Here is a 26,426-nt window from a genome sequence, read left to right as displayed (position 1 = left end):
TAAGATGAAAAGAAAAGAGGAGAACATTTGTAGGGATATAGCTAACTCACAAGCTCATCAAGACAAGAATTCCTAGTGGTTAGATTCATATCAGTGGTATTTAAATTTGACCCCAAACGAGAGACAAAATAACAAAATTTGGAGAACGGGATTGGAAAATGTTACATGTATCCCACAAGTCTTCAACTTCAAAGAAATTGTTAACATGTGTTCTTGAAAGTTTGATGCTAAGACCATGACTATTAAGCTCAGATTGAAGAAGAACCTAATTTCATTAATTCCTAATGTTTCCAGGAAGACATTAAAGCTGCTAGAGCACATCAAATAGATGGATTTATCTAAAGAAAATGTTTTTTCTAGACTTCTAGGGTCGCAAAATGAATGTCATTTAGGAATTCATGTTTCCTTCTACACGGGTCCCATCCAACCTACCTTTCATCAATATATCCATACCCGTAAATCCTTATAGATATATTTTTTGGCTATTTTCCCAGTTTATGGGAAAGGAAACTATTGTTAATATATATGGGTTAGCTATATGCATACTTTATTTTTCTTTTAAATGGGACATTGTATTTGATTGGGTCGAAGTCATTTCAAATGAGATTTCCTTTCAGCTAGTTAATTACTTCAAGCCCAATGATTTTTTATGACAACCTACTTGGTGATGGCCATTTTTTCTTGCAATTCATTCCATGGAATACCCTCAAAAAGAAATTTGAATACTAACATAGAGTCAATGAAATTTTGGTACCCCATCTTATGGAAACATAAATCTCCTTTCCATCTTTTTCAAGTACAAGACTTGTTTGTCAAATAATTTAGCTCCCTAATTACATGGTAGGGGCCCGAGAGAATATCCCTAGATACCCATAAATTCTTATGGGGAAAGGGGATACATGAGAAAAAATAAGACCATACTCTCATCAGAATGTATGGATAATAAAATAAACCTCTATTTCTACCCAAATTTGTCCTGGATATATATTTTATTGCAGAGGTTTGTAAACAATACCACCCTTAGCTTATCTTATTTGAAAGGAAGTAAAATAAGTAGTTTATAACGCTTCCATTCACTGTTGAAGACTTTACTGTGAAGAATTTTTCTCATCTTGTAGAATTCTCTGAGCTTTTGAAGAACTTCAAATTTGCTAAGGCTAAATCCACATAAGGATTCGACTTGGAAGGGATATTTTCAAAACACCTGGCATTAGTTAGATATGGAAATTTGTTTATGGAAGAACTATACTACCTAATATTTCACACACCTCCCCACCCCCCACACATCCATTTGTTCTGCACAACTCATCCTCCACACAATTCAACTATTTGCACATCCTTTCCTCTGCACAAGTAGTCTATTGCACATATAAAATCTCCATACATGATACCCTACAAATACCACTTCACCACCTTTATTCCATACTTAGTGGATATCAACCATTTTCTCCTTTTGAGGTTAATTGAAATCTCCTTTAAGAAAGTGTGATCCTCGAGGTAAAAAGAGTGCTTGATATTGTACTACATGAAATACATGCCATCACACCCCTTAAAGACTTTTTGTAAGTTATTAACTTCCCATTATCATTCTCGCATGGCCTTATGAAGGTGGTATGTGAAGAAGTAACATCATACTAAATGATATCATAAATGAGGATTTAACAACTATTATTTATAGTAAATCCTCATTTATCTATCCCATATTTGTAAGAACATTGAATAAATAAGCAAGATGGTAATGAAACTTTTCCACTGTGCAAGGTCCCACTCCAGGATTTGTCTCTTCATACTCCAAATATATATCACAATTGTCAAAAATTGGCTCTCAATACATTAGCATGGAATAATGCGATAACAATTCGGTCTTATTGTGTTGGCCTTCGATACTAGAGTAATGATTAATAGGGGCTTCCACGGGGCATTCGTATTTCATTGTCATTGATTTATGAAAGACGCACTATTGCGAAAGCTTTTTCCAAGGGTTTTTTTATTAATCAGGAATGAAAGTTGGGGGCTCAAAGACGATAAGATACCATCCTAGTCTCAACCATAAGTAATTTCAACTAGGGATATGCATATGTTGCTCTAAGAAGTCCACCAACATTGTTTTACCTGGTTGATCCTTCCAATAGTTATATGCGCATCTCAAAGATTAAGCCATGCATGTCTAAGTATAAACTAATTCAGACTATGAAACTGCAGATGGCTCATTAAATCAATTATAGTTTCTTTGATGGTACAATATTGCTCGGATAATCGTAGTAATTCTAGAGCTAATATGTGCACCAAGTCCCGACATTTCCAAAGGGATGTATTTGTTAGATAAAAGGTTAGCGCGATCTTGCTTGCTTCTCTAGTGAATCATGATAACTCATCAAATTGCACAACCCCTAGGTTGGTGATGCTTCATTCAAATTTCCACTATATCAACTTTTAATGGTAGGATAGAGGCTTACCATGGTGGTGTCGGATGATGGAGAATTAGGGTTTGATTCATGAGAGGGACCCTAAGAAATGGCTACCACATCCAAGGAATGTAGTAGGTGCACAAATTACCCAATCTTGATATGGGAAGTAGTGGCATTAAATAGAAATATTACGTTCATCAAGTCTGATAATTGGAATTAGTGCAATCTAAATCCCTTAATGATGATCCATTGGAGAGAAATTTTGGTGCCAAAAACAGTGGTAGTTTTAGCTCTAGTAGTGTATATTTAAGTTGTTGCAGTTAAAAATCTCGTAGTTGCATATTGGGCCATAAAGGTTGTTATGCACTTACCCTTCCATCCCTTTTGTCGGCATGCTCCTAGCCTTAACTATCTAGGTCGCAGTTTTGATGCTATTACTTTGAAAAAAAAATTAGAGTGATCAAATCAAGTTCATGCTCTGATATCAATGTAGTAAACAAACAATATTATGTTTGATATTGAAGAAGAAATATATTTGTAATAAATGTGTTGATAGATATAAATTGATGGAATGGTAGAACAACCCCCGCGACCTCACCGCTCCCCCCCTTCCAGGCCCCTCCCCCCCTTATAAGTACCTGGTGGGGTGCCCTTTCATATGAAGAGTCATGTCAATATGGATAAGGCACACCTTTACACCTTTTCACATATATTATTTATTATTGTTATTATGTTTGCTACAATTTCCTAAAAATGCATAAGGCACACCAAATCTTATCTTTTTCTTTATTTTAAGCCATCTTGATTATTGAAATTTTTATTTGGATTTTGTCTCTTTTAACATTTTTCATGAGGAAGATTGGGCAACAATCATTCTAAGCAAATAAAATAACAAATTTATTGTAAGGGGATGGTCTATGTGTCAAATGTGATAAGGGATGGAATGCTAAGTTTAACCCAAAAACAACGACAAATACATTTTGTTTAGAAAGATCAAACATAAGAATCACAAATATTTTTTTTGGAAAAATCAAATTTGAAGATAAAAAAAAATAGAAAATATTTCTCAAAGATGAAGAAATATTAGAAATTTTCTTGCAACTACCTTCTCACCTAGATATATTGCTAAAATGGCATTGATGGAATAAACATCAATGGTAAAACTAAGGGTGGTTCTAAGAAATGTTGATAAGTTTATTTTTCCAGTACTTCTTGTTCTTCTTTTTGGTGTTAGACAACTCTATTAGTTAGTTTGTTAGTTTTTTTTAGGCACTTTGCATTGTGTCAAATGAGGATTACATAGACCAAAAAATTTATGTTATCAGTTTACCTAAAGGGAAACTAGAATAGTAACATAAGTTCAAAGTCCTGAGGTTGCTAAGACCTCATCTAACTAGAGCATCTTGTACGTAGAAACTTCTAAAAATATATTGGTTGTGTCAAACCTTGAGATACATCACATGAGATGACATAAAAATTACTAGTGCTCCAATAAAAAAATCAGTGAGTCATAACATCTATTGGGTAGAATCTCTAGGCATCTCCGTTGGTTAGTCACTACTCTCATTTGAGGAGAAGAAGATGTTAGCTGATCTCCTAGCTAAAATGGTTGGCTTGTCCTCTATATTGTCAATCTTTTTTTCTAGCTCTACCAATTTGATGGAGTTATCTTACGAAGTCCTATTATGCTTCCATATACAACTTGCATTATTCAATTGATAATTAATCTTATGTCAGCTATAATATGCTAAATATAATAAAAATCATAACCCACCCTCCTTAGAAAGAAAACTCTCTTAATTATTAAAATATAGATATTAAATTTTATTTAGTAATATCTTTTCTTTAATATAATAAATTTAATTTAATTTTTATTTTGTATAAAAAGTATATTTTTCCACCGATGCTATTACCATTTTTAAATACCCATATAAATAATGTACATCGAAAATATATCGATTAAATTTGATTAGGCATTTAATTTTTTATTGCTATTATAACAATATCATTTAAAATTTATTTTGTAATAATCACTTTTATTTATAAGCCAATAAAAGTGTATATGCACGAAAATCATTTTTCCCGCGGTATATGCACGAAATTCATTCCTCTTAATAACTAATCATATTTTTTTAATAACCATTTTTATTTGTAAACCAATAAAAATATACTTGTCACGAAATTCAGTACTCTCAATAATCATATTATGTAAAATTTATTTTTTTAATAATCATTTTAATTCCTAAACCAATGAAAATATATGTACCACGAAATCCATTACTCATTTTTATCAATAGAATTCATTATTCTTTTTTATATAGTGTATGATACATGTACAATTTATTTCTTAAATCAAACTAGATAATTTGTTTCTTTAGGTCCGAGAGACCAAAGTTTGGTCTCAGAAGACATTAACTATCATCATCATCAATGAAAAGTAATTTTTCCTTTTTATGTTTACAAGTCATGAATGAAAAATTTTTAGAAAATGATAAAATTATATATATATATATTAAAAATTAAATTGATATATATGATTTTTTATTGTTATTTATTGAATTGAGATTTTTGTGATCTATATTAATGTTAAAGAAGATTTTTTGGCGAAATTATATCATGATATTTTATCTATGCGTTTCGAACCAACAAGTATAGTTCATAATTTTTTATTATAATATTTTTAGATTATTCTTAAATCAACTTTTAACCCTATCAAATGTGATTTGATCTAAAACCAAAATATAAAATTAAACAGCCATATTTTAACGGGTTTAATTACTACACATTTTCAAAATATACTTATTAGTGAACATCAAACATAAGGGGAAAGATTTGATGTAAACTCCTAAAACCCTTCTCATTCTAATTTTTTTTATTAAAATAAAAATAAGTATACTAAATCTTATTCACAATAAATGGGAATTTAATCTGGCTCGTCAAAGTTTGAATTTGAATCATCCCACACCCTAAAGAAAATGTGAGTTCAAAACTTGTAAATGGCCATAATACAATGCAGAGATGGCAAATTGAGGATTTTGGGAAAAAGCATGTCAAAATCCAGAACCAAGGCAAGTCATTACATCCCAATATCTGCTGCAACTAACAATGTAAACCCAAAGGGTCTGAGAAACATCTTCAGAACCAAGGCAAGTCATTACATCCCAATATCTGCTGCAACTAACAATGTAAACCCAAAGGGTCTGAGAAACATTAATAGATATATAAATGTAAATCCCAAGTGTCTGAAAAACATTAATAGATATATAAATGTGAAAAACATTAATAGATATATAAATGTAAAACCAAAGTGTCTGAGAAATCACAATATAGGATGATTAAGCTATTTATTTAATTTCTAACCCTAACATCATATTTATGAGAATTTCATACATCTATTGAAAATCCAGACTGATTTATGGGTGAGGCTTTTAGAGATATGGGTGATGCTTTTGGAGATTTGAAGACTGTAAGACTACTGCAAATTACTGCAAATTGATTTCAAATACCCAAACACGGATACTTTCAGACATTTAAAGAGATAAGGAGACTACTGTAAATTACAAATCGACTCGATTCCAAACACCAAAAGACAGTGAGAATACTGCAAAAGACAATAAGAATACCAAACGCCAAAACTAGAAACTAGAATTGGTAATGAGACTTATTATAAGATTCTAAAGAGAGCGAGAATTTCAGCAGAATAAGCGCCTGGATGTGTTGAAGAGATGGACAAAGGAGACAAGTACATAAACACAGAGAGCGACCCTATAAGGCGAAAAATAGTCCTTATAACTCAAAGAACCGGCTGAACCTGGAGAGCGCCCGCTTGCTATACCTTCATCGTTTGTACTGATCAGAGTGCCAGAAGAATTTTGGAAGAGGATCTGCCGGCGTTGTGCGAAATCCAGGTGGGTTTCTGTTATGAATGCGGAGGCGAGAGCAAGAAGAGTGGATAGGCTCACAAAAGCAGAGAGATAGACATGCAGAGGAACCCAGGAGATGCCATTTCCACAACTGTTAGGGTGAGAGAGAGACTGAGAATAAGTGTTCAAGAGAGACCCCAAGACTGCAAGTTGGAATACAACATAAACACCCACCAGCACAGATGTTTCAGTGGTGTTCTTCAATTTCATCCGGCTGATCTGATTTAGTGATGGGGCACAGACTGCCATCTTCAATTGCTCCATAATCAAATACACAAATTTAATACCACTCCAACTTTTGAGTGAATTCCTGTGGTTGCGAGGGGTATTTTAAGGGAAGGGACATGGTAAAGTGGTCACTTATTTCCATGCGGCGCGCTGCAGCAGTTGCCTAGAAAGGGCCCTGAACCATCCCTCTGCGGACGAGGAAGCCGGTGGGAAGTATCGCCCCACTTTCCTCGGTGGTGTTGTCCCTTTCCAATACGAATATCCGTGTTCAACACGGTTTCTTGTTATTGACGATGGAACAAGGTCACATGCATGATGTTGATGTTATCTTTACCCAATCACCCACCCACTCATGAAGGGATGGAATTATTGGTTCCTAGAAGTTTCAAGTTTTATTTTTGAGCATTTTATACTAGCAATTGCTCAAAAATACACAGAGAAACTAATAAAAATTTTAAATTAAAAAATTATGTACTTTGAATTTTATAATCAATAAAATTAAAAATAATAAATTAATTATTAAATAATAAACTTAATAAAATATATTTTTATGAATATAAAAATCATTTATTATTAATGAAATTCGTAAGAAAAATAATAATAATAATAATTGTGTTCACAAAAATAGATTTTTTTTCTAAAATTTTATATTATAAAAGAATTTTATGAATAAATAATATGAAAATTACATGATTAAAAAAATTCACTTCATTATTATGAGTGACTTCTTTTAAACTTACAATAACACAATATAAATTTTCACTCATTTATAACGTTTAGCTTTAAAAAAAATTATTCTCATATAAAAAATAGAAATATTTTCTAATTAGAAAAATAAACATATTTAATATTTAATATTTTTTTACCATTTATTTTTCAAAAAAATATTTATAATTAATGTTTCACCCTCCATTCATTCCCCGAAATGGTTTTATACTAATTGTGTTACCCTTATCCTGGTATTAAAAGTCATTTCACCACATTTTAATCACACAAAATTGTTTGTTTGTATTTGCTTTTATTTCAAAATTTGAATTTTGATAATATTAATGATGATGATGATGATTAACATCCACTAAGACCAATGTGGTCTCTTGGACCTCAAAAAAATAAATCTAAACGTCATTCTTCAAAATCTTGTTTCTGTGATCAAAGAGGAGGGAAAGAAGCATTCCAAGATCACTATAGTTGGGTTGGTTTAATAAGTCAAGAAGATTGGAGGTGTGGCTGATGATAAGGAATTGAGAGCAGATGTGGGCAAGAGTCGAGTAGTCTAAAAGGAAGTGCTCTTCATCTTCCACCTTCTTAGTATCACAAATTTGACAAGTTTTATCATCCCAAGGATTCTTGGGAGTAGACCACCATCCGGTCTCACTCCAAAGTTCATGAGAGTTAGGTCTAATCCTAGCGATGTTCATTTTCTTCTTAGTGCTAGTCAACATACAGAGATAATTCTGGTTATCAGGGTTGATCACCTCCTTATAGTACCTTAGCTTCCTTTTACCCTCTAGCTCCTTAACATCCCACATCTTATCCTTAAAAGTGTGCTAGTCAACATAGAGAGACAATTCTGGTTATCGAGGGTGGGGTTGATCACCTCCTTATAGTACCTTAGCTTCCTTTTACCCTCTAGCTCCTTAGCATCCCACATATTGTCCTTAAAACTGGAGGTAATAGTATCTTTGATACTATCCTTGCTTCCCATGATGATCTCCTCCTTAATCCCCCAAAGGTTGAGCCAAGACTGAGCATCTTGATGCCACCCACGCTTGAGCCGCAGGTGGGGGTTTTAACTAAAGTTAGAAGCAATTTTTGAGAGCCTCTTGGATTACATATTGTGAAGCTTCTTCTTATACATCAAATATCTAAACATTGCTGCACTTTCAATGGGGAACACGTCAGCTTCGATCAAGAGAATAGGACATGGAGTATTTCCCTTGATCTTGAGGTTATAGGTTATCAATTGCTTTTGGATCATCTCAATCTTTCTCCAGGTCTCCCTAGATATACTGCACCCCTAAACTTCACATCCGTATAAGGTAACAGGGGTGACTAGAGTCTCAAAGAGGAACCTGTTTTTACTCCAAATGTAAAGATCTGTTGACTTACAATTGTTTCCAAGCTCATAATAAGCATTCCAACCTCCAATAATTATTTTCTCAATGCTATAATTCCAGTTGAGCTGATGAGGAAAGTCAATACCCAAATATTTATAAGAAGAAACTTGCTCAAGACAATGCTTATCATAGACGAAACTACCATGGATGACCTTTTTGGATTTAATGATCATGACTTTAGTGTTGTCGGTATTAAGTGTCATACCCTTCTTCGAGTAGTAGACATGAAGAGTCTTAAATTACTTGTCTAGATCATCATAGCTCATTACAAAAGAACTATAAATTAATAAACATTAAATTAATAAATATATTAACTTAAATTTTTAAACATTGCTTTATAATAATAATATTAATAAATATATTAACTTAATATTATAAACGTTGTTCTACATTTTTAAATTTGAATGATTTAAATTATTTTATAGTAAATCAAAAAATTTATAATGCGAACTTTTAAAATTAAAATCCCTAGCAACTACATAAAATATAACTTTCGGATAGATATTGACTTTGTATTCTAAGTGCATATATATACATATATGTTGTAGTCTAACAAAACTAACAAAACTATTTTATATTGATTTTGTATTCAAAATTCACATGTATATATATATTTTTGCCTTAAAAGTTATGGAAATTTCACCTCCGACTCCTTCGACTTATATCCATTAAAAAAAAGTTCTGAGTCGATGCCAGGTGGTTGCATTTTGATTGAACACGAAAAAGTCAAGTTGTCAAACGTTATTTTTAGTTTAAAGTCCTTGTTTGGACAATACAAAATTATCTTAAAATTTAGATAAAATAAATTCCAGAGTGTTCTAAGGGTCAACAATACAGATGATGCCTCTCTACTGCAAACACATGAATGTGTATCAACGGGGGCCACTCGCCGTAAAGAGTATACCATACGCTTATCTTCTACAAACCCTGAAGCAAGAGGGCGACCCTGTGGTCAGCCAAATCGGTCACACCGCCCATTCATTCATGATTGTTGAGCGCTGATTCATGATAGTCCCTCATTGCACAAATTTCGTGGTGGAACTTTCATGGCATCTTCCCCAACAACAATCAATAGTCGCTCCAAAATAATCTACAAACATAAAATAAAATAATTTAATTTAATTTAAGGCAAGGTATCTCAGGGACCTGGAATCGAAAATGTCTGGCATGCTCACGAATCATGAAAAATGCAATCTGATTAATTTGATTTGGGACAAAGTAAGTTGGAATCTTTTTTCCATTTCATTTGATTCAAGACCAAGAGAGTTCCACCTAGCCTAAGATTGCCACACTAAAGAAACACTAAAGATGGCTTCTTAGCCCCCTGATTTGGTGGCAGCTGAGGAAAGTATGTATAGGTGTTGGTTGGCTCAGAAGATCAAGGGGTCACCATGATTGGACGTCGGAAAACCTTGCCCCACCTCTAGTTTTCCTAATAGGAAAAAGGTTGTTCAGTGAAAAATTCGATGAGTGATTGAAGTTGTTGAAAATGGAGCCACTGTGGTGTCAATGTGGACAGATGTAGTATAGAGTTATTAGATAGATGTTATCGGTTCAATAAAAAGGTACACGAAAATTTCAAATTAATTGATTCAAAAGAAAGGCCTATCAACTTAATTATCAAATATAATACTAAAAATTTAAATACATAAAACTAGTTTTAAGTTAGGGAAACTATCTTCAAGATATAATCTAATGGTTGCGGGAACCAAATATAATACTACAAATATAAATATATGAAACTAGTTTCAAGATAGGTAAACTATATTCAACATATAATCTAATGATTGAGGGAATATCTCAACCATACACCAACCTAAGAAGAACTCTACCTAATTATGACCAATAAACTCAATAATTAAATTTGATCACACACAAGACAAGTAGGAGTTATATGCTCCAACACTCCCTCTTTAATGACTACTTGTCTTAATCTTCATTTGCAAGGTCTTCAATGTCTTCTCCTCTATCAATCGATTAGACAATTGGACTTTCCATTCTCTTAACATAATAGGTTTCCTTGTGCTTCTCAAATTGGTCCTTCATGATTTTCTCATTTACCTCTTATTGGCCCTCACTGCTCCAAAGTGTACCATAAGTTATATCCCCTCCCTTCCACATACCTCTTTTTTTTTTCTTTTTTCTTTTTTTTAATGTTGGGGGGTGGGGAGGGGAGGTAGGTGTTAGAGGGGTGCCTCTCGTGAAAGGAAATGGGCTTTGGTATCCTAGGGGAAACTATTCCTTCCCAAAGCTAGGAGTGGGTTCGATTTGCGAGATCTAAAGATTCTTAGCACTGCCTTGGGTGCCAAACTCAGGGGGGCACTGGCTCCAAGAGGGTATGGAAGTCTCGCGTAAAATATGGAATAGAAAATACTATGATAATATACCCAAACAACAACAATGTGTTAAGATGCAACACTTACCCACACACTCGACCATCTGGAACCTCGCTTGCAAATGCAAACAACTTATCCAAGACCATTGTTTCTGGGATGTCTTTGATAACATAATTGCTCCATTTTAGGATGATTCATTGCATCAATTCTTTAAATTTTCCTTTGAAACTGAGCTCAATGACCTCAACTACATTATGAAGTCTCATTAGATTATTTTAGTAGCATATTATTGGAGTGGCTCCTTAGTGGAAACCAACTGGAGTGCTTGGAAGTCCAAATATTAATGGGAGTTCATGCCATCACATATAGATTAAGGAAAGCTTTACAAAATTCTCCAACGATGACACAACTCTCATTCTGATGGATCCTGACAAATTAAGATGGGGATACACCTCTAAGGGAACCTTGTCTATCAAGAAGGCATATCAAATAGAAGCTAAACATGATTAGATCCCATGGTTGTAAATATGGTTTCAATTCTAGGAACAAAAATTATGGCCAAAGGTGGCACATTTTCTTTGGCTTCATGCTCACACAAAAACTACAACATGGGATACACTCCTCTTAAAAGGCTTTGAAGGCCTCTCCCTATGTTTTTTATGTCATAATTCATAGGAAACCAATGAACATCTATTCAATCTCTATCAAGTCTCTAATGAACTCTAGAAAACATCATTGGCTCTCTTTCATGATACCAATCACGACCACACATGTATGCTTAACACTCTATCCTCTTCACGATCTCCCCCCTTTTTAAATCTAATTTTCAACAAAGCTTGGATTCTACTGCCATGTTTCTCACTATGAACAATCTAGAAATTATGCAACAACATAATTTTTAGGGGCTTGTCTTCATCGATGGAATCTCTCTGGAACATCCTCTTCAAGTATATCTAAGAAACCATTCTTGTTTCCTCTTGGTCATCTTTAGACTAGGAAGTCACTCAAGAAGAATTTCTAATCTTAAGAGCATTGCAACTCTCTCCAAACGTCACCACATCCTCTCATTTTATTAGCAAACTGCTTCTTTTCTCTTTGCAACATTGGTATCACCCTTCGATGAATTTTATTAAGCTCAACTTTGACAGTGCATTGAAGGGAAATTGTGGTGAGGCTAGATTCAATGGCATATTCCATTCAAACTTGGGAGTGATCCTCTATCTCTATTTAGGCCACATGGGGATAAACAATAATAACACAACCAAACTCTATGCCCTAAAGTTTCGTCTCATGTAAGTCCTCAAGCTAAATCTCTCCAAAACCTAGGTTGAAGGAAACTCTAAACTAGTTATCACTATGGTCTACAAACTGAATTATGGTTCATCATCGCTGCAAGCCTCATGTAGCTTGTGGCTCTAAAGTTACCTCTCTAGAATTGCTTCTCTCCTTCCTCGTATCCTGATGGTTCTCCCCTTCCTTTTCAAACATATTAGGAATAAATTGGCAGACAAGCTCACTAATGAAGGGTGCAAAACGCCTTCCTCCATAATTAACTTCTCTTGGTATGATCTCTTCGCCTCTCAACTTAAGGAGGAGAGCGAGACTCTAGCCTAAAAATATCTACCCTCATTAATGGGCGTGACAAATGGTGGAAATAAAATGTTGACGGATAAATAAAATGCTAAGGACAACATTCTACACAGGTTGGATGAGTTGAAGCCATTGTTGTTGGATGTTGAAGAGAGGCTTGCTCATCTTGAAACGAGCTTTCCTCCAAGACCAATAGCGAAGACCCATTACAAGAATGCAAACCATCCCATCAACTTAGACACCTCTCTATCTTCATAATTCTTAGGTTTCTTTACTTGTTTCCATGCATATGATGTTTACATCTTTATTTTCTGTTGGCTTTGTGGGTTTTCCTCACATCTAGAACAACTATCCATTTTTTGGTACATTGTTTTGGTTATCATACTTGACGCTAGTTTTTCCTTTGTTAGGACAACTCTTATCCTCTTTAGGTTAATGATGTCATTCTTTATTCTTTTTTGGAGACTACTTGAAAAATAGTTACTATGTCGTTGGTCTAGTTTCTCTAGCAACAAAATAGAAACACATAACATCTCAAGGAAATTTTTAATTTTCTAGCCAAAAAAAAAGAAAAAAAAGAGAAAGAAAAAGTTATATAAATAATAAAAAAATACAAAATCAACTTTTTTTTCTATTTATAATGTGAAAATAAAATAAAATATAGAACTTTTTTTTTGTAAGTTTAGGTGGTGCCCTTCAATTACTTCAAATTGTAGCAATTGTTACATCATAAACACCCATGTTGATCCGGATTTAAACAAGAACGCAACAAATTACAGAGATAACCATATACACAAAGATGCAGCGGAAATAATACTTCATTTCATTAATGGAAAATACTGAAATATGCTTACAAACAGAAATGGAAATAAACTAGCTAGGGCGATGGTAGCTTATCTCTGAGAAGAGATGTGATGGCTACATGCCTCTGAACTCTGTTACAATGAGGCTCGAAGGCCTATTTATTGTTGAGAAACAATGGAAAAACCCTTAACATTCCAAAACCTAACCCTAGGAGATGAAACGCCAAACTGTGGGCCCCGTTTGGGGGTAAGTTGGTACATCAACTTCCCGGGGTCGTAACTTTGGCATATGATCTCCGTTTGACGCGTACAATAGCTCGTTAGAAAGATCTATCCGAGCACTATCATTGTTGGAACAGTCAACACCATTCCATTCCATGGACTCGTGTTGCCCTCGGATTCCCCAAAAAACGTCGTTTAGGGCCTCAAAACGGCTCCGGAAGTTCAGGACCCGAAAAACTGCTAAAAATAGTAAGTTGTGCTACAATTAAGGAAACTGAAAATGCTGAGAAAGACAATGGTGGGGGTCCAGGTGGACTTGGCAGGTGGCCACCAATATCCACCTGGATCATTCCTCCCCCCTTAGGAAGCAATGGTCCCCATTGCGTTGAGCTCCTCCATGAGATAAGGAAACTTCTGCTGAACTTGTTCCCTGGTGAGCCACTTGCCCTGCTGAAGGAGTTGGCCCGCTTTGACAACTCGATACAGTTGGATATTCTGTTGGCGAGTGTTCTTGATCTGTGTGTCCATGATCCGATCAGTTGTAGCTTGTTCCATGCAATCTGGATTTAATTCTGTGGGTTTGAGCTGTTCTGCAATGTCGGATGTGTCCAACAATGGTGGAAAGTATGGCCGAAGGCGGTCCACATTGAATAATGGGTGCAGGCCAAGGAATGGGGGAATGCTGAGCTCAAATGCATTGTCTCGCATAGCCTTAGTAATGGTGTAAGGACCATATCGGAGTGGTCTCAATTTTCGATAGGCTCCAGTAAGACGTTCCTTTTGCAAATGCAACCAGACTTTGTCGCCCACCTGAAACTTGTGTGGCACCCGATGTTGATCATGTCGCTGCTTGTACTTGGCATTTGATTTCTCAAGAATGTCATGGACCTGCTGGCGAATATGTTGGATGCGCTCAATGGAGCTGGTGGCCTCATCCGTTTCGGACTGGACATGAGCTGAATTCATGTGAGTAGCTGCAAGTGGCATGGCCACATCAATGGGGCATAGTGGCTGGAATCCCAAACCCACCTGAAAAGGGCTATGGCCAGTGGAGCTGTGAAGAGCTCGGTTGTAGCTGTGCTGAACGTAGGGGAGGCTCTCGTCCCATGTGCGTGGATGCTTTGAGTTATACATGCGCAGAATGTGCACAATCATCCTATTGACAACCTCTGTCTGGCCATCAGTTTGAGGATGGAAGGCTGTGGACTTCGTGAGTTTGGTGTCCAGCATTGAACAGAGACTGGACCAAAATGTGCTGAGAAACCGACTGTCCCGATCTGAGATGATAGACTGTGGGATCCCAAAGTGCACCCACACTCGTTCAAAGAAGAGTTTAGCAGTGGCTTCTGCTGTGATATTCTTCTTGCAGGCCATCTTCGAGAACCTGTCGACGACCACAAAAACACAGTCATTTCCATGCTTAGTGGAAGGAAGGCCTGACATGTAATCCATGGAGATGGATTCCCAAGGTCGACTAGGGGTAGGCAACGGGGTATAGAGGCCTTGCTTCTTAATGGTCGGTTTGGCAATGGCACAGGCAGTACATGATCGGATGTACTTCCCAACATCCTGTCGAAGATTCAGCGAATAGAAATAGTTTTGCAGTACTGCCACTGTTTTCTCGTCCCCGAAATGCCCAGCAGCCCGACTGTAGTGTGCTTCCCAAATCATCTTGGCACGCTCGCTTGAAGGAACACAAAGGTGACCGAGGTGGCATAATAGGGCATCCTGGAGGTGAAAATCTGCAACCTGCCGACCCTCCAAGAGTGTCTGGTATGTGTGGCCGAATTCTGGGTCGCTTTTGTAGAGAAGTGGCCAATCAGAAGTCTCGTGCCCGCAAGAGTTGAGCACGGTGGTTAGCGCCATGATCGGTGGTCGACTGAGGCAATCTGAAACATTATTGGTGCTGCCCTTTTTATACTTGATATTCAAGTGAAACTGTTGCAGGTATGTAGACCACTTCTGATGGCGATCATTCTGCAATTTCCCTTGGGTCTGTATTAACTGTAGAGGTCGGTGGTCTGTGTGGATGACCGTTTCCTTCCCCAAAATGTAATGCTTCCATCGTCGGCATGCCTGTACAATGGAATACATCTCTTTATCATAAGTGGGGTACTTTCGGACTGTGTCTGAAAGTGTTTCACTGTGATATGCCACTGGATGTCCATGTTGAGTAAGGACTGCCCCAATAGCATAGTCAGAGGCATCTGTCTCGACCTCGAATGGTTGTTGTAAATCTGGTAACGCGAGCACTGGTGCCGTGCAGAGGCGATCCTTCAACTCCCTGAATGCCTTCTGTTGAGATTCAGACCAAAAGAATTTTGCTTTCGCCCCTCCCTTGGTGACTTGACTCAAGGGCCAAGAAATATGAGAAAATCTCAACACAAACCTGCGGTAGAAGTTGGCAAGACCTAGAAAGCTGCGGAGCTCTGTTAGAGTGGTTGGAGAGGGCCAATCCCGAATGACTTGGACCTTGGCTGGATCAACATGCACCCCCTGTTCATCAATGATGTATCCCAGATACTGAACCTCGGTCATGCCAAAAGTGCATTTCTCCAAATTGGCACATAGCTTGTGTTGCCGCAGTGTTTGGAGAACCTGTCGGATGTGGTGGAGGTGCTCTTCCCAACTCTGGCTGAAGATCAGAATGTCATCCAAGTATACTACTACAAAGGAGTTGGTGAATGGCCGCAAGATGTCATCCATTAGCCTCATAAAGGTTGCAGGAGCATTCGTCAATCCGAAAGGCATGACCAACCATTCGAAGAGGCCCTCCTTGGATTTGAAGGCAGTCTTCCACACATCTGAGGGTTCAATTGGTACCTGGTGATATCCTGACTTCAGATCGATCTTGCTAAAATATTTCGCCCCCTTTAGTTGGTCTAGGAGGTCATCAATCCGCGGGATCGGGTACCTATTACGAACAGTGATCTTGTCCAGCGCCCGATAGTCAATACAGAGTCTCCACATCCCATCCTTCTTCTGTACCAACACTATCGGGCTCCCACAGGGCGAAGAACTCGGACGGATGTGACCTTTCTGCAGGAGCTCTTGAATTTGCCTCTTGATTTCATTGTTCTCCAGAACGGAGCACCAATAAATTGGTCCATTGGGTAGCGGCGCACCTGGGGTCAGATCGATGGAGTGCTTGACTTGACAGTGCAGAGGAACCCCTGCCGGGGAGGTGAAGATGTCTTCGTACTCCTCCACAATCTTGTCCATCTGTAGCTGCCGTGCAGAGGGGCCCCGTTTGGAGGCCGCGGCCACTGTCTTCTTCTTCCCTTGAGGGCGTATCATCAGGAAAACAAATTTCCTGGTTTTGGAAATGATCTTACTGCATTGTTTTGCAGTAATCAAAGAGATGGCGGCAGGTGGTGCTACCTCTGGTATCCTGAACAATTTATTTCCCAATGTAATAATAACAGCACGGGGCCTTGATTCATACACAGCATGTCGCTTCCACAAGTATGGTTTTCCTAGTAATACATCACAAACTTCAAGGGGAGCAATGTCACACAATACCTCATCCGTGAAGGGCTTGATGTTGTATGGAAGGCGACACTGTTGGCTCACGCGAAGATCTCGCCCTTGGTGAAGCCACCCAATGGTGTATGGTTGTGGATGTGCTGTGGTCGGTAAGCCCAACCGCTTCACGACCTCTGCCGAAATGAGGTTCTTTTGACTCCCGCTATCAACAATGAACTGTATCGGGGAGCCCTTTACCCACATCTGGGAGTGGAAGAGACGCTCCTCCTCCTCTGGATCTTCAGGTTCATTTTTCTGGATCTTTGCGGTAGCAACAGTGGCGCTGGGATCCGCATTAATGATCTGCTTCCCTTTTTCATACCCCTTATCGGGTTCTGACTCAGAGTCGGAACATGCATCTGATTCTGAAACCTTTAGCTCAGCCACCAGTGACTGCTTGGCCCGACACTCACTTGTGTTGTGAGTGGAGCTCTTATGGAACTCGCACCATTTTCCAGTGTCCTTTCTCGGCTTCGCGGCGTTGCTCTTTGCTTGCAGCTTGGGCTGGTTGTCTTGGGCTGTCCCGCCTTGGCTTTGTCCTTTGTTCTGTGGTTTAGGGGCACCTTTCCCCTGCTTTGGATTCGCAGATCCAAAGTCTCGCTTCTTTTGTTTAAACTTATGCTCGACCTTGACGACATACCGGTATGCTGCGCCGAGCGAGGGGATGTTTAGGAACTGCATTTCTTCCTGAATGTACTTGTGCAGGCAGCCACGGTATTTGAGTATCAAATGTTGCTCCGAATCCTTGATACCCAACTTTGTGTGAAGGGTATGGAAAAGATTGGTGAACTCCGACACGTCTTGGTCCCTTCCCTGCCGCAGCGTGGTCCACTTTATGTATTCATCCTCATAGCTTCCGACAGGGTAGTACTGCTCCTTGATGGCATCCCGGAACGAATCCCAGGTGGGTGCGGCTGAAAATAGTGAGCCAGTACTTTCATCCTTCTGCTCGTAGTAGGTTTCCCACCAGTCCTTGACGTGGGGGGCTGCTTTGAGAAGAGCAAAAACAATCTTTTCCCGACTCGAAAATTCATGAACAGAAAAATAACCCTCTAGCAGATTTAACCATTTATCTACGACATCGGCGTCTATCTGACCCTCGAATATGGGGATTTCAAAATTAACTTGTACCTTAAAGGGTGTGGCGTTTCTAGAGGCGCTGCTGGAAGCCGATGCGCCGCTTCTGGGTAGCCGCTGAAGGATTTGCGCAAAGTTGTCCATCATCGCGTTCCGTTGTCGCTCGAGCGCTTCTTCGAGCAAGATTTTGATGGGATCTCCTGCCCCCTCGTCTTTCTTCTCCTCCGCCATGGGAGGCCGTCGGGATTTGCGAGGCTGGTCTTGCAAAGGTTCAACCAATTCAAACCCTAACTCCTTATATCCCGACCTTGTTGGGGACATGCAAAGAAAAACAGAGAAAAAGCAGACTGCTCTGATACCACTGATCCGGATTTAAACAGGAACGCAACAAATTACAGAGATAACCATATACACAAAGATGCAGCGGAAATAATACTTCATTTCATTAATGGAAAATACTGAAATATGCTTACAAACAGAAATGGAAATAAACTAGCTAGGGCGATGGTAGCTTATCTCTGAGAAGAGATGTGATGGCTACATGCCTCTGAACTCTGTTACAATGAGGCTCGAAGGCCTATTTATTGTTGAGAAACAATGGAAAAACCCTTAACATTCCAAAACCTAACCCTAGGAGATGAAATGCCAAACTGTGGGCCCCGTTAGGGGGTAAGTTGGTACATCAACTTCCCGGGGTCGTAACTTTGGCATATGATCTCCGTTTGACGCGTACAATAGCTCATTAGAAAGATCTATCCGAGCACTATCATTGTTGGAACGGGCAACACCAGTCCATTCCATGGACTCGTGTTGCCCCCGGATTCCCCAAAAAACGTCGTTTAGGGCCTCAAAACGGCTTCGGAAGTTCAGGACCCGAAAAACTGCTAAAAATAGTAAGTTGTGCTACAATTAAGGAAACTGAAAATGCTGAGAAAGACAATGGTGGGGGTCCAGGTGGACTTGGCAGGTGGCCACCAATATCCACCTGGATCACATGTCCATATGGTCTCAACTTGCCCATAGGGAAACGAGAACCGTTGATCATTTGGTTGTGTTATAACCAACCCAAAAACGAAAATGTGTAAGTTTTTCTAGTAGTGCTAAGTAAACATAATTGTCTTTATATCCTCTAATATTAACTGCCCTACACAATAAAGCCAAAAAAACCTTCATATGCATCTAAGAGGCCTTAATCATTAAAAAAATTCAACAGGAGATGGATCTTTGGCAGTAGATCCAGATCAATAAGAGATATATACATATATACATATATATATATATATATATATATATATATATATGAAATATGTCTTTCAAGTAAGAGACATATATATATGAAATATGTCTTTCAATCATAGCTAGCTAAATTTGACACTATATTAGCTGGAGTAAAATAAAATATAAAACTTTAAAATACAATGTTATGAAACTAGCTCATAAAATAGAAGAAAAGATAGATCAACGACTTCAAAATCAGCCTCTTCGAGGGGGCAACGAATAATTCTTGGATGATACAAATGACAAAATCTCCTTTCTATATATAGGATTCTAATGGGTCACAATATAATCAAAGACGGCAACAATAATAATATAAGGGCACAACAATAACAATAGTGGGCTTCTATGGGGCACAATAATAACAATATGGGGACAATAGGGGCACAACAATAACAATAAGGGTTACAATGACAATAGTAATGGGGGAATCACTAGTATTATAGGGACCTAACATTCCCCTCTCCTTCAAAAAAGTGTTGTCCTCGACGCTTAAGTAGTTCTGGATGCTTCTGTATAAAATTCTCACCCTCCATGTGGAATCTTCAGCGGGTAAGTTCTTCCACTTGATGAGATACTCCGAAATTGATAAATTTCGTAGTTGTCGAGTTCTTGTTTCTGTGATTGCTTCAGGTTACAATATGATTTTTCCTTCCTCGTCAAGTTCTGGAAATATTGTTTGAACTGGGAGTTTGTCACCTATAACCTTCTTTAAGCATGAAACATGGAAAACTGGGTGCACTCAGGAAGCTGTAGGAAGCTCCAATTTGTATACCATAGTACCAATCTTTTGCAACATCTTGTACGAACCATAATACTTTGGTGATAATTTATTATCCTTCTTAGCTTGCTTGAGGGACATTTGTTTATATGGTTGTAGTCATAGGAATACCCAGTCACCTACAACAAAACTTCTTTCGTTGCATTGTTGATATGCTTGTTGTTTCATTCTATTCTGTGCCAAAGTGAGGTTATCCTTTAAGAGTTGGAGAACTTGTTGTTGATGCTCGATGTGATCTTCTATTGCTTGAACCTTAGAATTTTCTCTTAAATATGATGTGATGGACGATGGATGATATCCATAAAGTGCCATAATTGGGGTCATTTTTGCTGCAGTATGGAAGGAAGTGTTATACCACCATTCATCCAGAGGCAACCATTTGACCCATTGTGCCTTTCTATCAGATACAAAGCAACGAAGATATCGTTCCAAACATTTGTTTACTATCTCAGTTTTCCCATCAGATTAAGGATGATAAGATGAGCTATGAGCTAACTGAGTACCAAGACAAGAAAATAATTATGTCCAAACATTTCCAGTGAAAATGGGATCTCTATCGCTTACAATAATCTTTGGGTTTCCGTGTAGCTTTTGAATTGTTTCCATAAATGCAGTAGAAACTGTACTAGATTTTAATGGATGCGATAATGCACAAAAGTGTGCATACTTGGTAAGTCTGTCAACTACAAACATGATGACTGATGCAGGAGCATCTGACCCTCCTTAATCAAAAGAGGAATCTAAAGCGGAAAACAAGAAGACTTGGACCATCAGAACTAAAACAGGGGACATTTTTTTTAAAATAGAGCTAGTTTGATGGAACGAATAAGTCTCTAGAAGACTTAATTAAATGTAATCTGCCATGTATGCGATTAGTTGAGAGATTTGAGGAAAGGATGTGATCGGATCCTTCACAGTGATTCGATCCAATGTTCCTTTATATATATATATATATATATATATATATATATGATGAACCTGCGTGTTTAAGAGAGACAGAGAGAGATAGAGAAATAGATACAAATTTATATGCCGAGTGAGCAAAATGTAGTCGAGAGGAGAACTATGACTAAGGCTGAAATGCCTTAGGTTGTAATCATACTGTGTATAATGAATAAATGCTTGTTGTATGGATTTCTGTGTGTTTTTATGTAATAATGCCTTTATATGTTATCTGTGTATATATGCGATTATGGTTTGAATCCAGTGTTAGTAGATTACTGATCAACCATCGATCACTACGAGGATCGATGGTGATCCATTGATAAATGAGTTAACCATTATGGAGTTTTGTTGTGTGTTAAACGACGTATGGCAGAGAACTATGTTTATAACACAGAGTCCATCAAAAGCAAGCGAAATCAAGCCAAGGAAGAATATATGAGAGAATGCACAGGATCCATTGGATCTATGAGATCAACGGTCCAGATCATGTCGCATGGAGCAGAACCATAAATATCGCATCGGCAAAGTTCATACACAAGGGGCGGACCTTAGGCCTTGGACAATCGCGATCTGCGATCACTGATATATCGCATCAGAGAAAGCCTTGGGTATTATCGGAACTGGCCGAGGAGCGATTGCGATTGCGATGATGTGATTAATCGTCAACCATCGGATGGAGAGTCAGGATCGACGCACGATCACGATCTAATCGCTAATCGCAAACCGAAGAGGTCAAGGGTTGGAGGTCGGAGGAATGCCGATGTGCTGACATGCGATATTGCGATAGACAGAGGGTCGATGAAGCGATATCGCCGCTATGCGATGAGGCGCAGTCGGAGATCGAGGAAAATGAAGATCAGGGGAGCGTTGTGGAATGGCTAGAATGAGCAGACTCGATGACTTATGAACGCGGGTGTAATGTTTTTGAAGTCCGACTAAGTGTTTCGGGTAGGAGTTTTGCATGTATTTCCTGTGTATCCTATGTATCCCGATAGAGTTGAAGTCCACGGGTTTTTAAGGCAAAGAGCGATTAAACACTTCCGATAGGTTTGTGGGACATAACCCATAGGCCTCAGGATCGAAAATTGATATGAAATGGGAAATTGGTTTACCCCCAAAATCTCCCTTCATCATTTGGTATCAAAGCAGAGAAAGGGAAAGGTTAAGGGAAAATTTTCTTGCGAGAAGGAAGAAGGGAAAAGAGGTATAGTTGATAAATCTGGAGATTTATGGTCTTAATGTCATGCAGAGAATGACAGTGAAAGGTGAGAAGACTTGCAACAACCTAGAGCAAGGAGTGATCAATTGGTTCGAAAAGAGGAGAGAACCAGAGAGATGCCAAAATACTAAGCTCAAGAGAAAGCTTGGTGAGGTATCATGTAGTAGAGGAAGACTGTTACTGCAGAGGTTGATTGCAGCTCATAGAAGATCATGAAGGCAGTTCCACTGAGAAGTGGGTAGAATTGCTAAGGACAAGGAGAAGCATATGACCAGGAGGTCATAAATTTTTGTGCCTCGGGAGTCTGATGCAGGAGCATCTGACCCTCCTTAATCAAAAGAGGAATCCAAAGTGGAAAACGAGAGGACGTGGACCATCAGAACTAAAGCAGGGGACATTTTTGTTTAAAATAGAGCTAGTTTGATGGAACAGATAAGTCTCTAGAAGACTTAATTAAATGTAATCTGCCATGTATGTGATTAGTTGAGAGATTTGAGGAAAGGATGTGATCAGATCCTTCACAGTGATCCGATCTAATGTTCCTTTATATATATATATATATATATATATATATATATATAGATATATGATGAACCTGCGTGTTTAAGAGAGACAGAGAGAGATAGAGCAATAGATACAGATTTGTAAGCCGAGTGAGCAAAATGTAGTCGAGAGGAGAACTGTGACTAAGGCTGAAATGACTTAGGTTGTAATCGTACTGTGTATAATGAATATATTCATGTTGTGTGGATTTCTGTGTGTGTTTATGTAATAATGCCTTTATATGTTATATGTGTATATATGCGATGATGGTTTGTATCCAGTGTTAGTAGATTACTAATCGACCATCAATCACTACGAGGATGGATGGCGATCGATTGATAAATGAGTTAACCATTGTGGAGTTGTTTCGTGTGTTAAACGGAGTATGGTAGAGAACCATGTTTATAACACAGAGTCCATCAAAAGCAAACGAAATCAAGCCAAGGAAGAATAGATGAGAGAATGCACAGGATCCGTTGGATCTGTGAGATCAACGGTCCAGATCATGTCTCATGGAGTAGAACCATAAATATCGCGTCGGCGAAGTTCATACACAAGGGGCGGACCTTAGGCCTTGGACAATCGCGATCTGTGATCGCCAATATATCTCATCAGAGAAAGCCTTGGGTATTATAGGAACCGGCAGATGAGTCATTGCGATTGTGATGATGCGATTAATCGTCAACCGTCGGATCGAGAGTCAGGATCGACGATCACAATCTAATCGCTAATCGCAAACCGAAGAGGTCAAGGGTTGGAGGTCGGAGGAATGCCGATGTGCCGACATGCAATATTGTGATAGACCGAGGGCTGATGAAGCGATATCGCCGATATGCAATGAGGCACGATTGGAGATCGGAGAAATGAAGATCAGGGGAGCATTGTGGAATGGCTAGAATGAGCGGACCCAATGATTTATGAATGTGGGTGTAATGTTTTTGAAGTCCAACTAAGTGTTTTGAGTTTGAGTTTTGCGTGTATTTCCAGTGTATCCTATGTATCTCGATAGAGTTGAAGTCCATGGGTTTTTAAGGCAAAGAGCAATTAAATGCTTCCAATAGGTTTGTGGGCCATAACCCTCAAGCCTAAGGATCGAAAAATTGATATGAAAGGGGAAATTGGTTTACCCCCAAAATCTCCTTTCTTCAATGACACTCTTTCCTTTAGACTTGGGTAAGCCTAGGATAAAATCCATTGAAACCTCCTCCCAACGTTGGCTTGGAATGGATAAAGGTTGTAATCGACGTGGGGTCTTAATTGTTTCAACTTTATTTTGTTGAAAAACCAAACATTATGCCACAAACTTTTGAATATATGATTTAAGGTCATCCCAAAAAAAATCCTTCTTAACCCTGTGGTAAGTTTTTAAAAATCCTGAGTGCCCTCCTATGGGAGAGGTGTGCAATTCCATAAGAATCTTTTGTTTGAGTTGGGAATTCTTACATAGGTATAAGCGATCTTTGTACCATAATGAATCGTTTTTCCAGCTAAATTTATCAGATGTACTGGGATCTTGTTGTATCATTTGAATGAGTGCCCACACTTCTTCATCATTCTTCCATTTCTGCCTTGCTTCGTTTATCCAGTCTGGTTGGATAATAGAAATGGTGCAAAGCAATGCTTCCATATCCTCATCATTTCTTGAGAGTGCATCTGCCACAACATTTTGCTTCCCTTTTTTTTAGATGATTTCAAAGTCATAACCCAACATCTTTATGACCCATTTTTGTTGCTCTTCTGAAGATAATGTTTGCTCTAAAAAGTATTTAAGACTATTATGATCCATTTTTACCTTGAATTATCTTTCCATTAGGTAGGGTTGCCATTTCTTAAGTGCATGTAGCATTGCCAACATTTCCTTCACATAAATAGTTGTGTGTAAATACTTTCCTTTGATTGGAAGACTTTCGAAAGAAATGGGTCTTTATTCTTGCATTAAAACAAAACCAATTCCATTTCTTGAGGCATCACATTCCACAATAAAGGTTTTTGTGAAGTCAGACGTATCTAAGACCGGTGCTTGGCACATTGCCTCTTTAAGATGTTCAAAGGCCTTCATTGCTTCTGGAGTCCATGAAAATGCATCTTCCTTTGATAATGTTGTTAGAGGTGCTACTATTCATCCATAATTTTTAACAAACTTGCGATAATATCCTGTCAACCTAAGAAATCCTCGCAGATGCTTTATGGATGTGGGAATTTTCCATTCCTTAATGGCTTTAATTTTTCTAGGGTCTACCTTCACACCTTCATGAGATACAATATGACCCACATATTCCACCTCCTGTACTTCAAAGAAACATTTGGATATTTTTGCATATAATTATTTCTCCTCCAATAGTTTAAGCACCCTGTCAACATGTTGAACATGATCCTTCCAAGACTTGCTGTAGATTAGTATATCATCAAAAAATACTAACACAAATTTTCCAAGGAAGGGTTTGAAAATGGAATTCTTCAAACCTTGAAATGCAGAAGGTGCATTGGTAAGGCCAAAAGGCATGACCAAAAATTCATAATGACCCTCATGAGTTCTAAACGTTGTTTTTGGAATGTCTTCAGTCTTCATTCTGATTTGATGATATCCTGACCGAAGATCCAAGTTGGTGAAGTAAATTGATCCATGCAATTCATCCAATAATTCATCAATGACAGGAATGAGAAATTTATCTTTAATAGTGAGCTTGTTGAACTCCCTATAATCCGGACACATGCGCCATGACCCATCCTTCTTGTGCACCAATACTACAGGAGCAGAGAAAGAACTTTGACTAGGTTGAATTATACCAGCCTCTAGCATTTCTGCAACCATATGTTCAATTTCACTCTTTTGGGCATAGGGATATCTGTAAGGCCTGATGTTTGGAGGAACACTTCTTGGAATCAAATGGATAGCATGATCATGATCACAAATAGGTGGGAGGCCTTTAGGATTCTCAAATACCTTGGAATGAGTGTCCAATACTTTTTGGAGATACGAAGAAATAAATTATTTCGATGTGGGAACCTCTAGTGAACATAATTGTCCAATTACACCTCGTTGTTCTTTCTTTAGAAGCTTTGTCATTTCGTTAGAGATGATTATCTTTCTCTGTCTCCATGTGATACCCCTTAATTCAACTTCTTTTCCTTCTGAAGAAAATTACATGAATTTTTTTTGAAAATTAAAAGCTATTGTACCCAAGGATTGTAGCCATTGGACTCTTAATACAACACCAGCACCACCCATTGGAATGGAAAACATTGGGCTATTCAATACATATTCTCCCATGGGTAGCTTGATATTATGGCACTTTCCAGAGCAATTTATGGTTCCTCCACTTGCAACCATCACTTGACACTCTGGTGATGGATATAGGAAGAAATTCAATTACTTGGCTATCTTACAATGAATAAAATTATGGGTACTGCCCAAATCAATCAACACTATTACC

At 38.1% G+C, this 26,426-nt stretch overlaps 1 protein-coding gene across 1 annotated transcript; it reads right to left on the bottom strand.

Annotated features, from left to right (window-relative positions):
• Positions 1 to 5,944: 5,944 nt before the first annotated feature.
• Positions 5,945 to 6,783, bottom strand: LOC149256604 (uncharacterized). The gene has a single exon (XM_089457463.1). The coding sequence runs from the start codon at positions 6,593 to 6,595 to the stop codon at positions 6,101 to 6,103; it is 495 nt and encodes a 164-aa protein (XP_089313589.1). The 5' UTR covers positions 6,596 to 6,783; the 3' UTR covers positions 5,945 to 6,100.
• Between the last annotated feature and the right edge of the window lie 19,643 nt (positions 6,784 to 26,426).

This window comes from Pinus tabuliformis, chromosome 7, assembly GCF_031772625.1.
Source record: "Pinus tabuliformis cultivar Carrire ecotype Pingquan chromosome 7, CPIR1, whole genome shotgun sequence".
Lineage (NCBI taxonomy): Eukaryota > Viridiplantae > Streptophyta > Pinopsida > Pinales > Pinaceae > Pinus > Pinus tabuliformis.
Note: the sequence above shows the minus strand (reverse complement) of the source record. Positions and strands in the feature narration are given on the sequence as shown.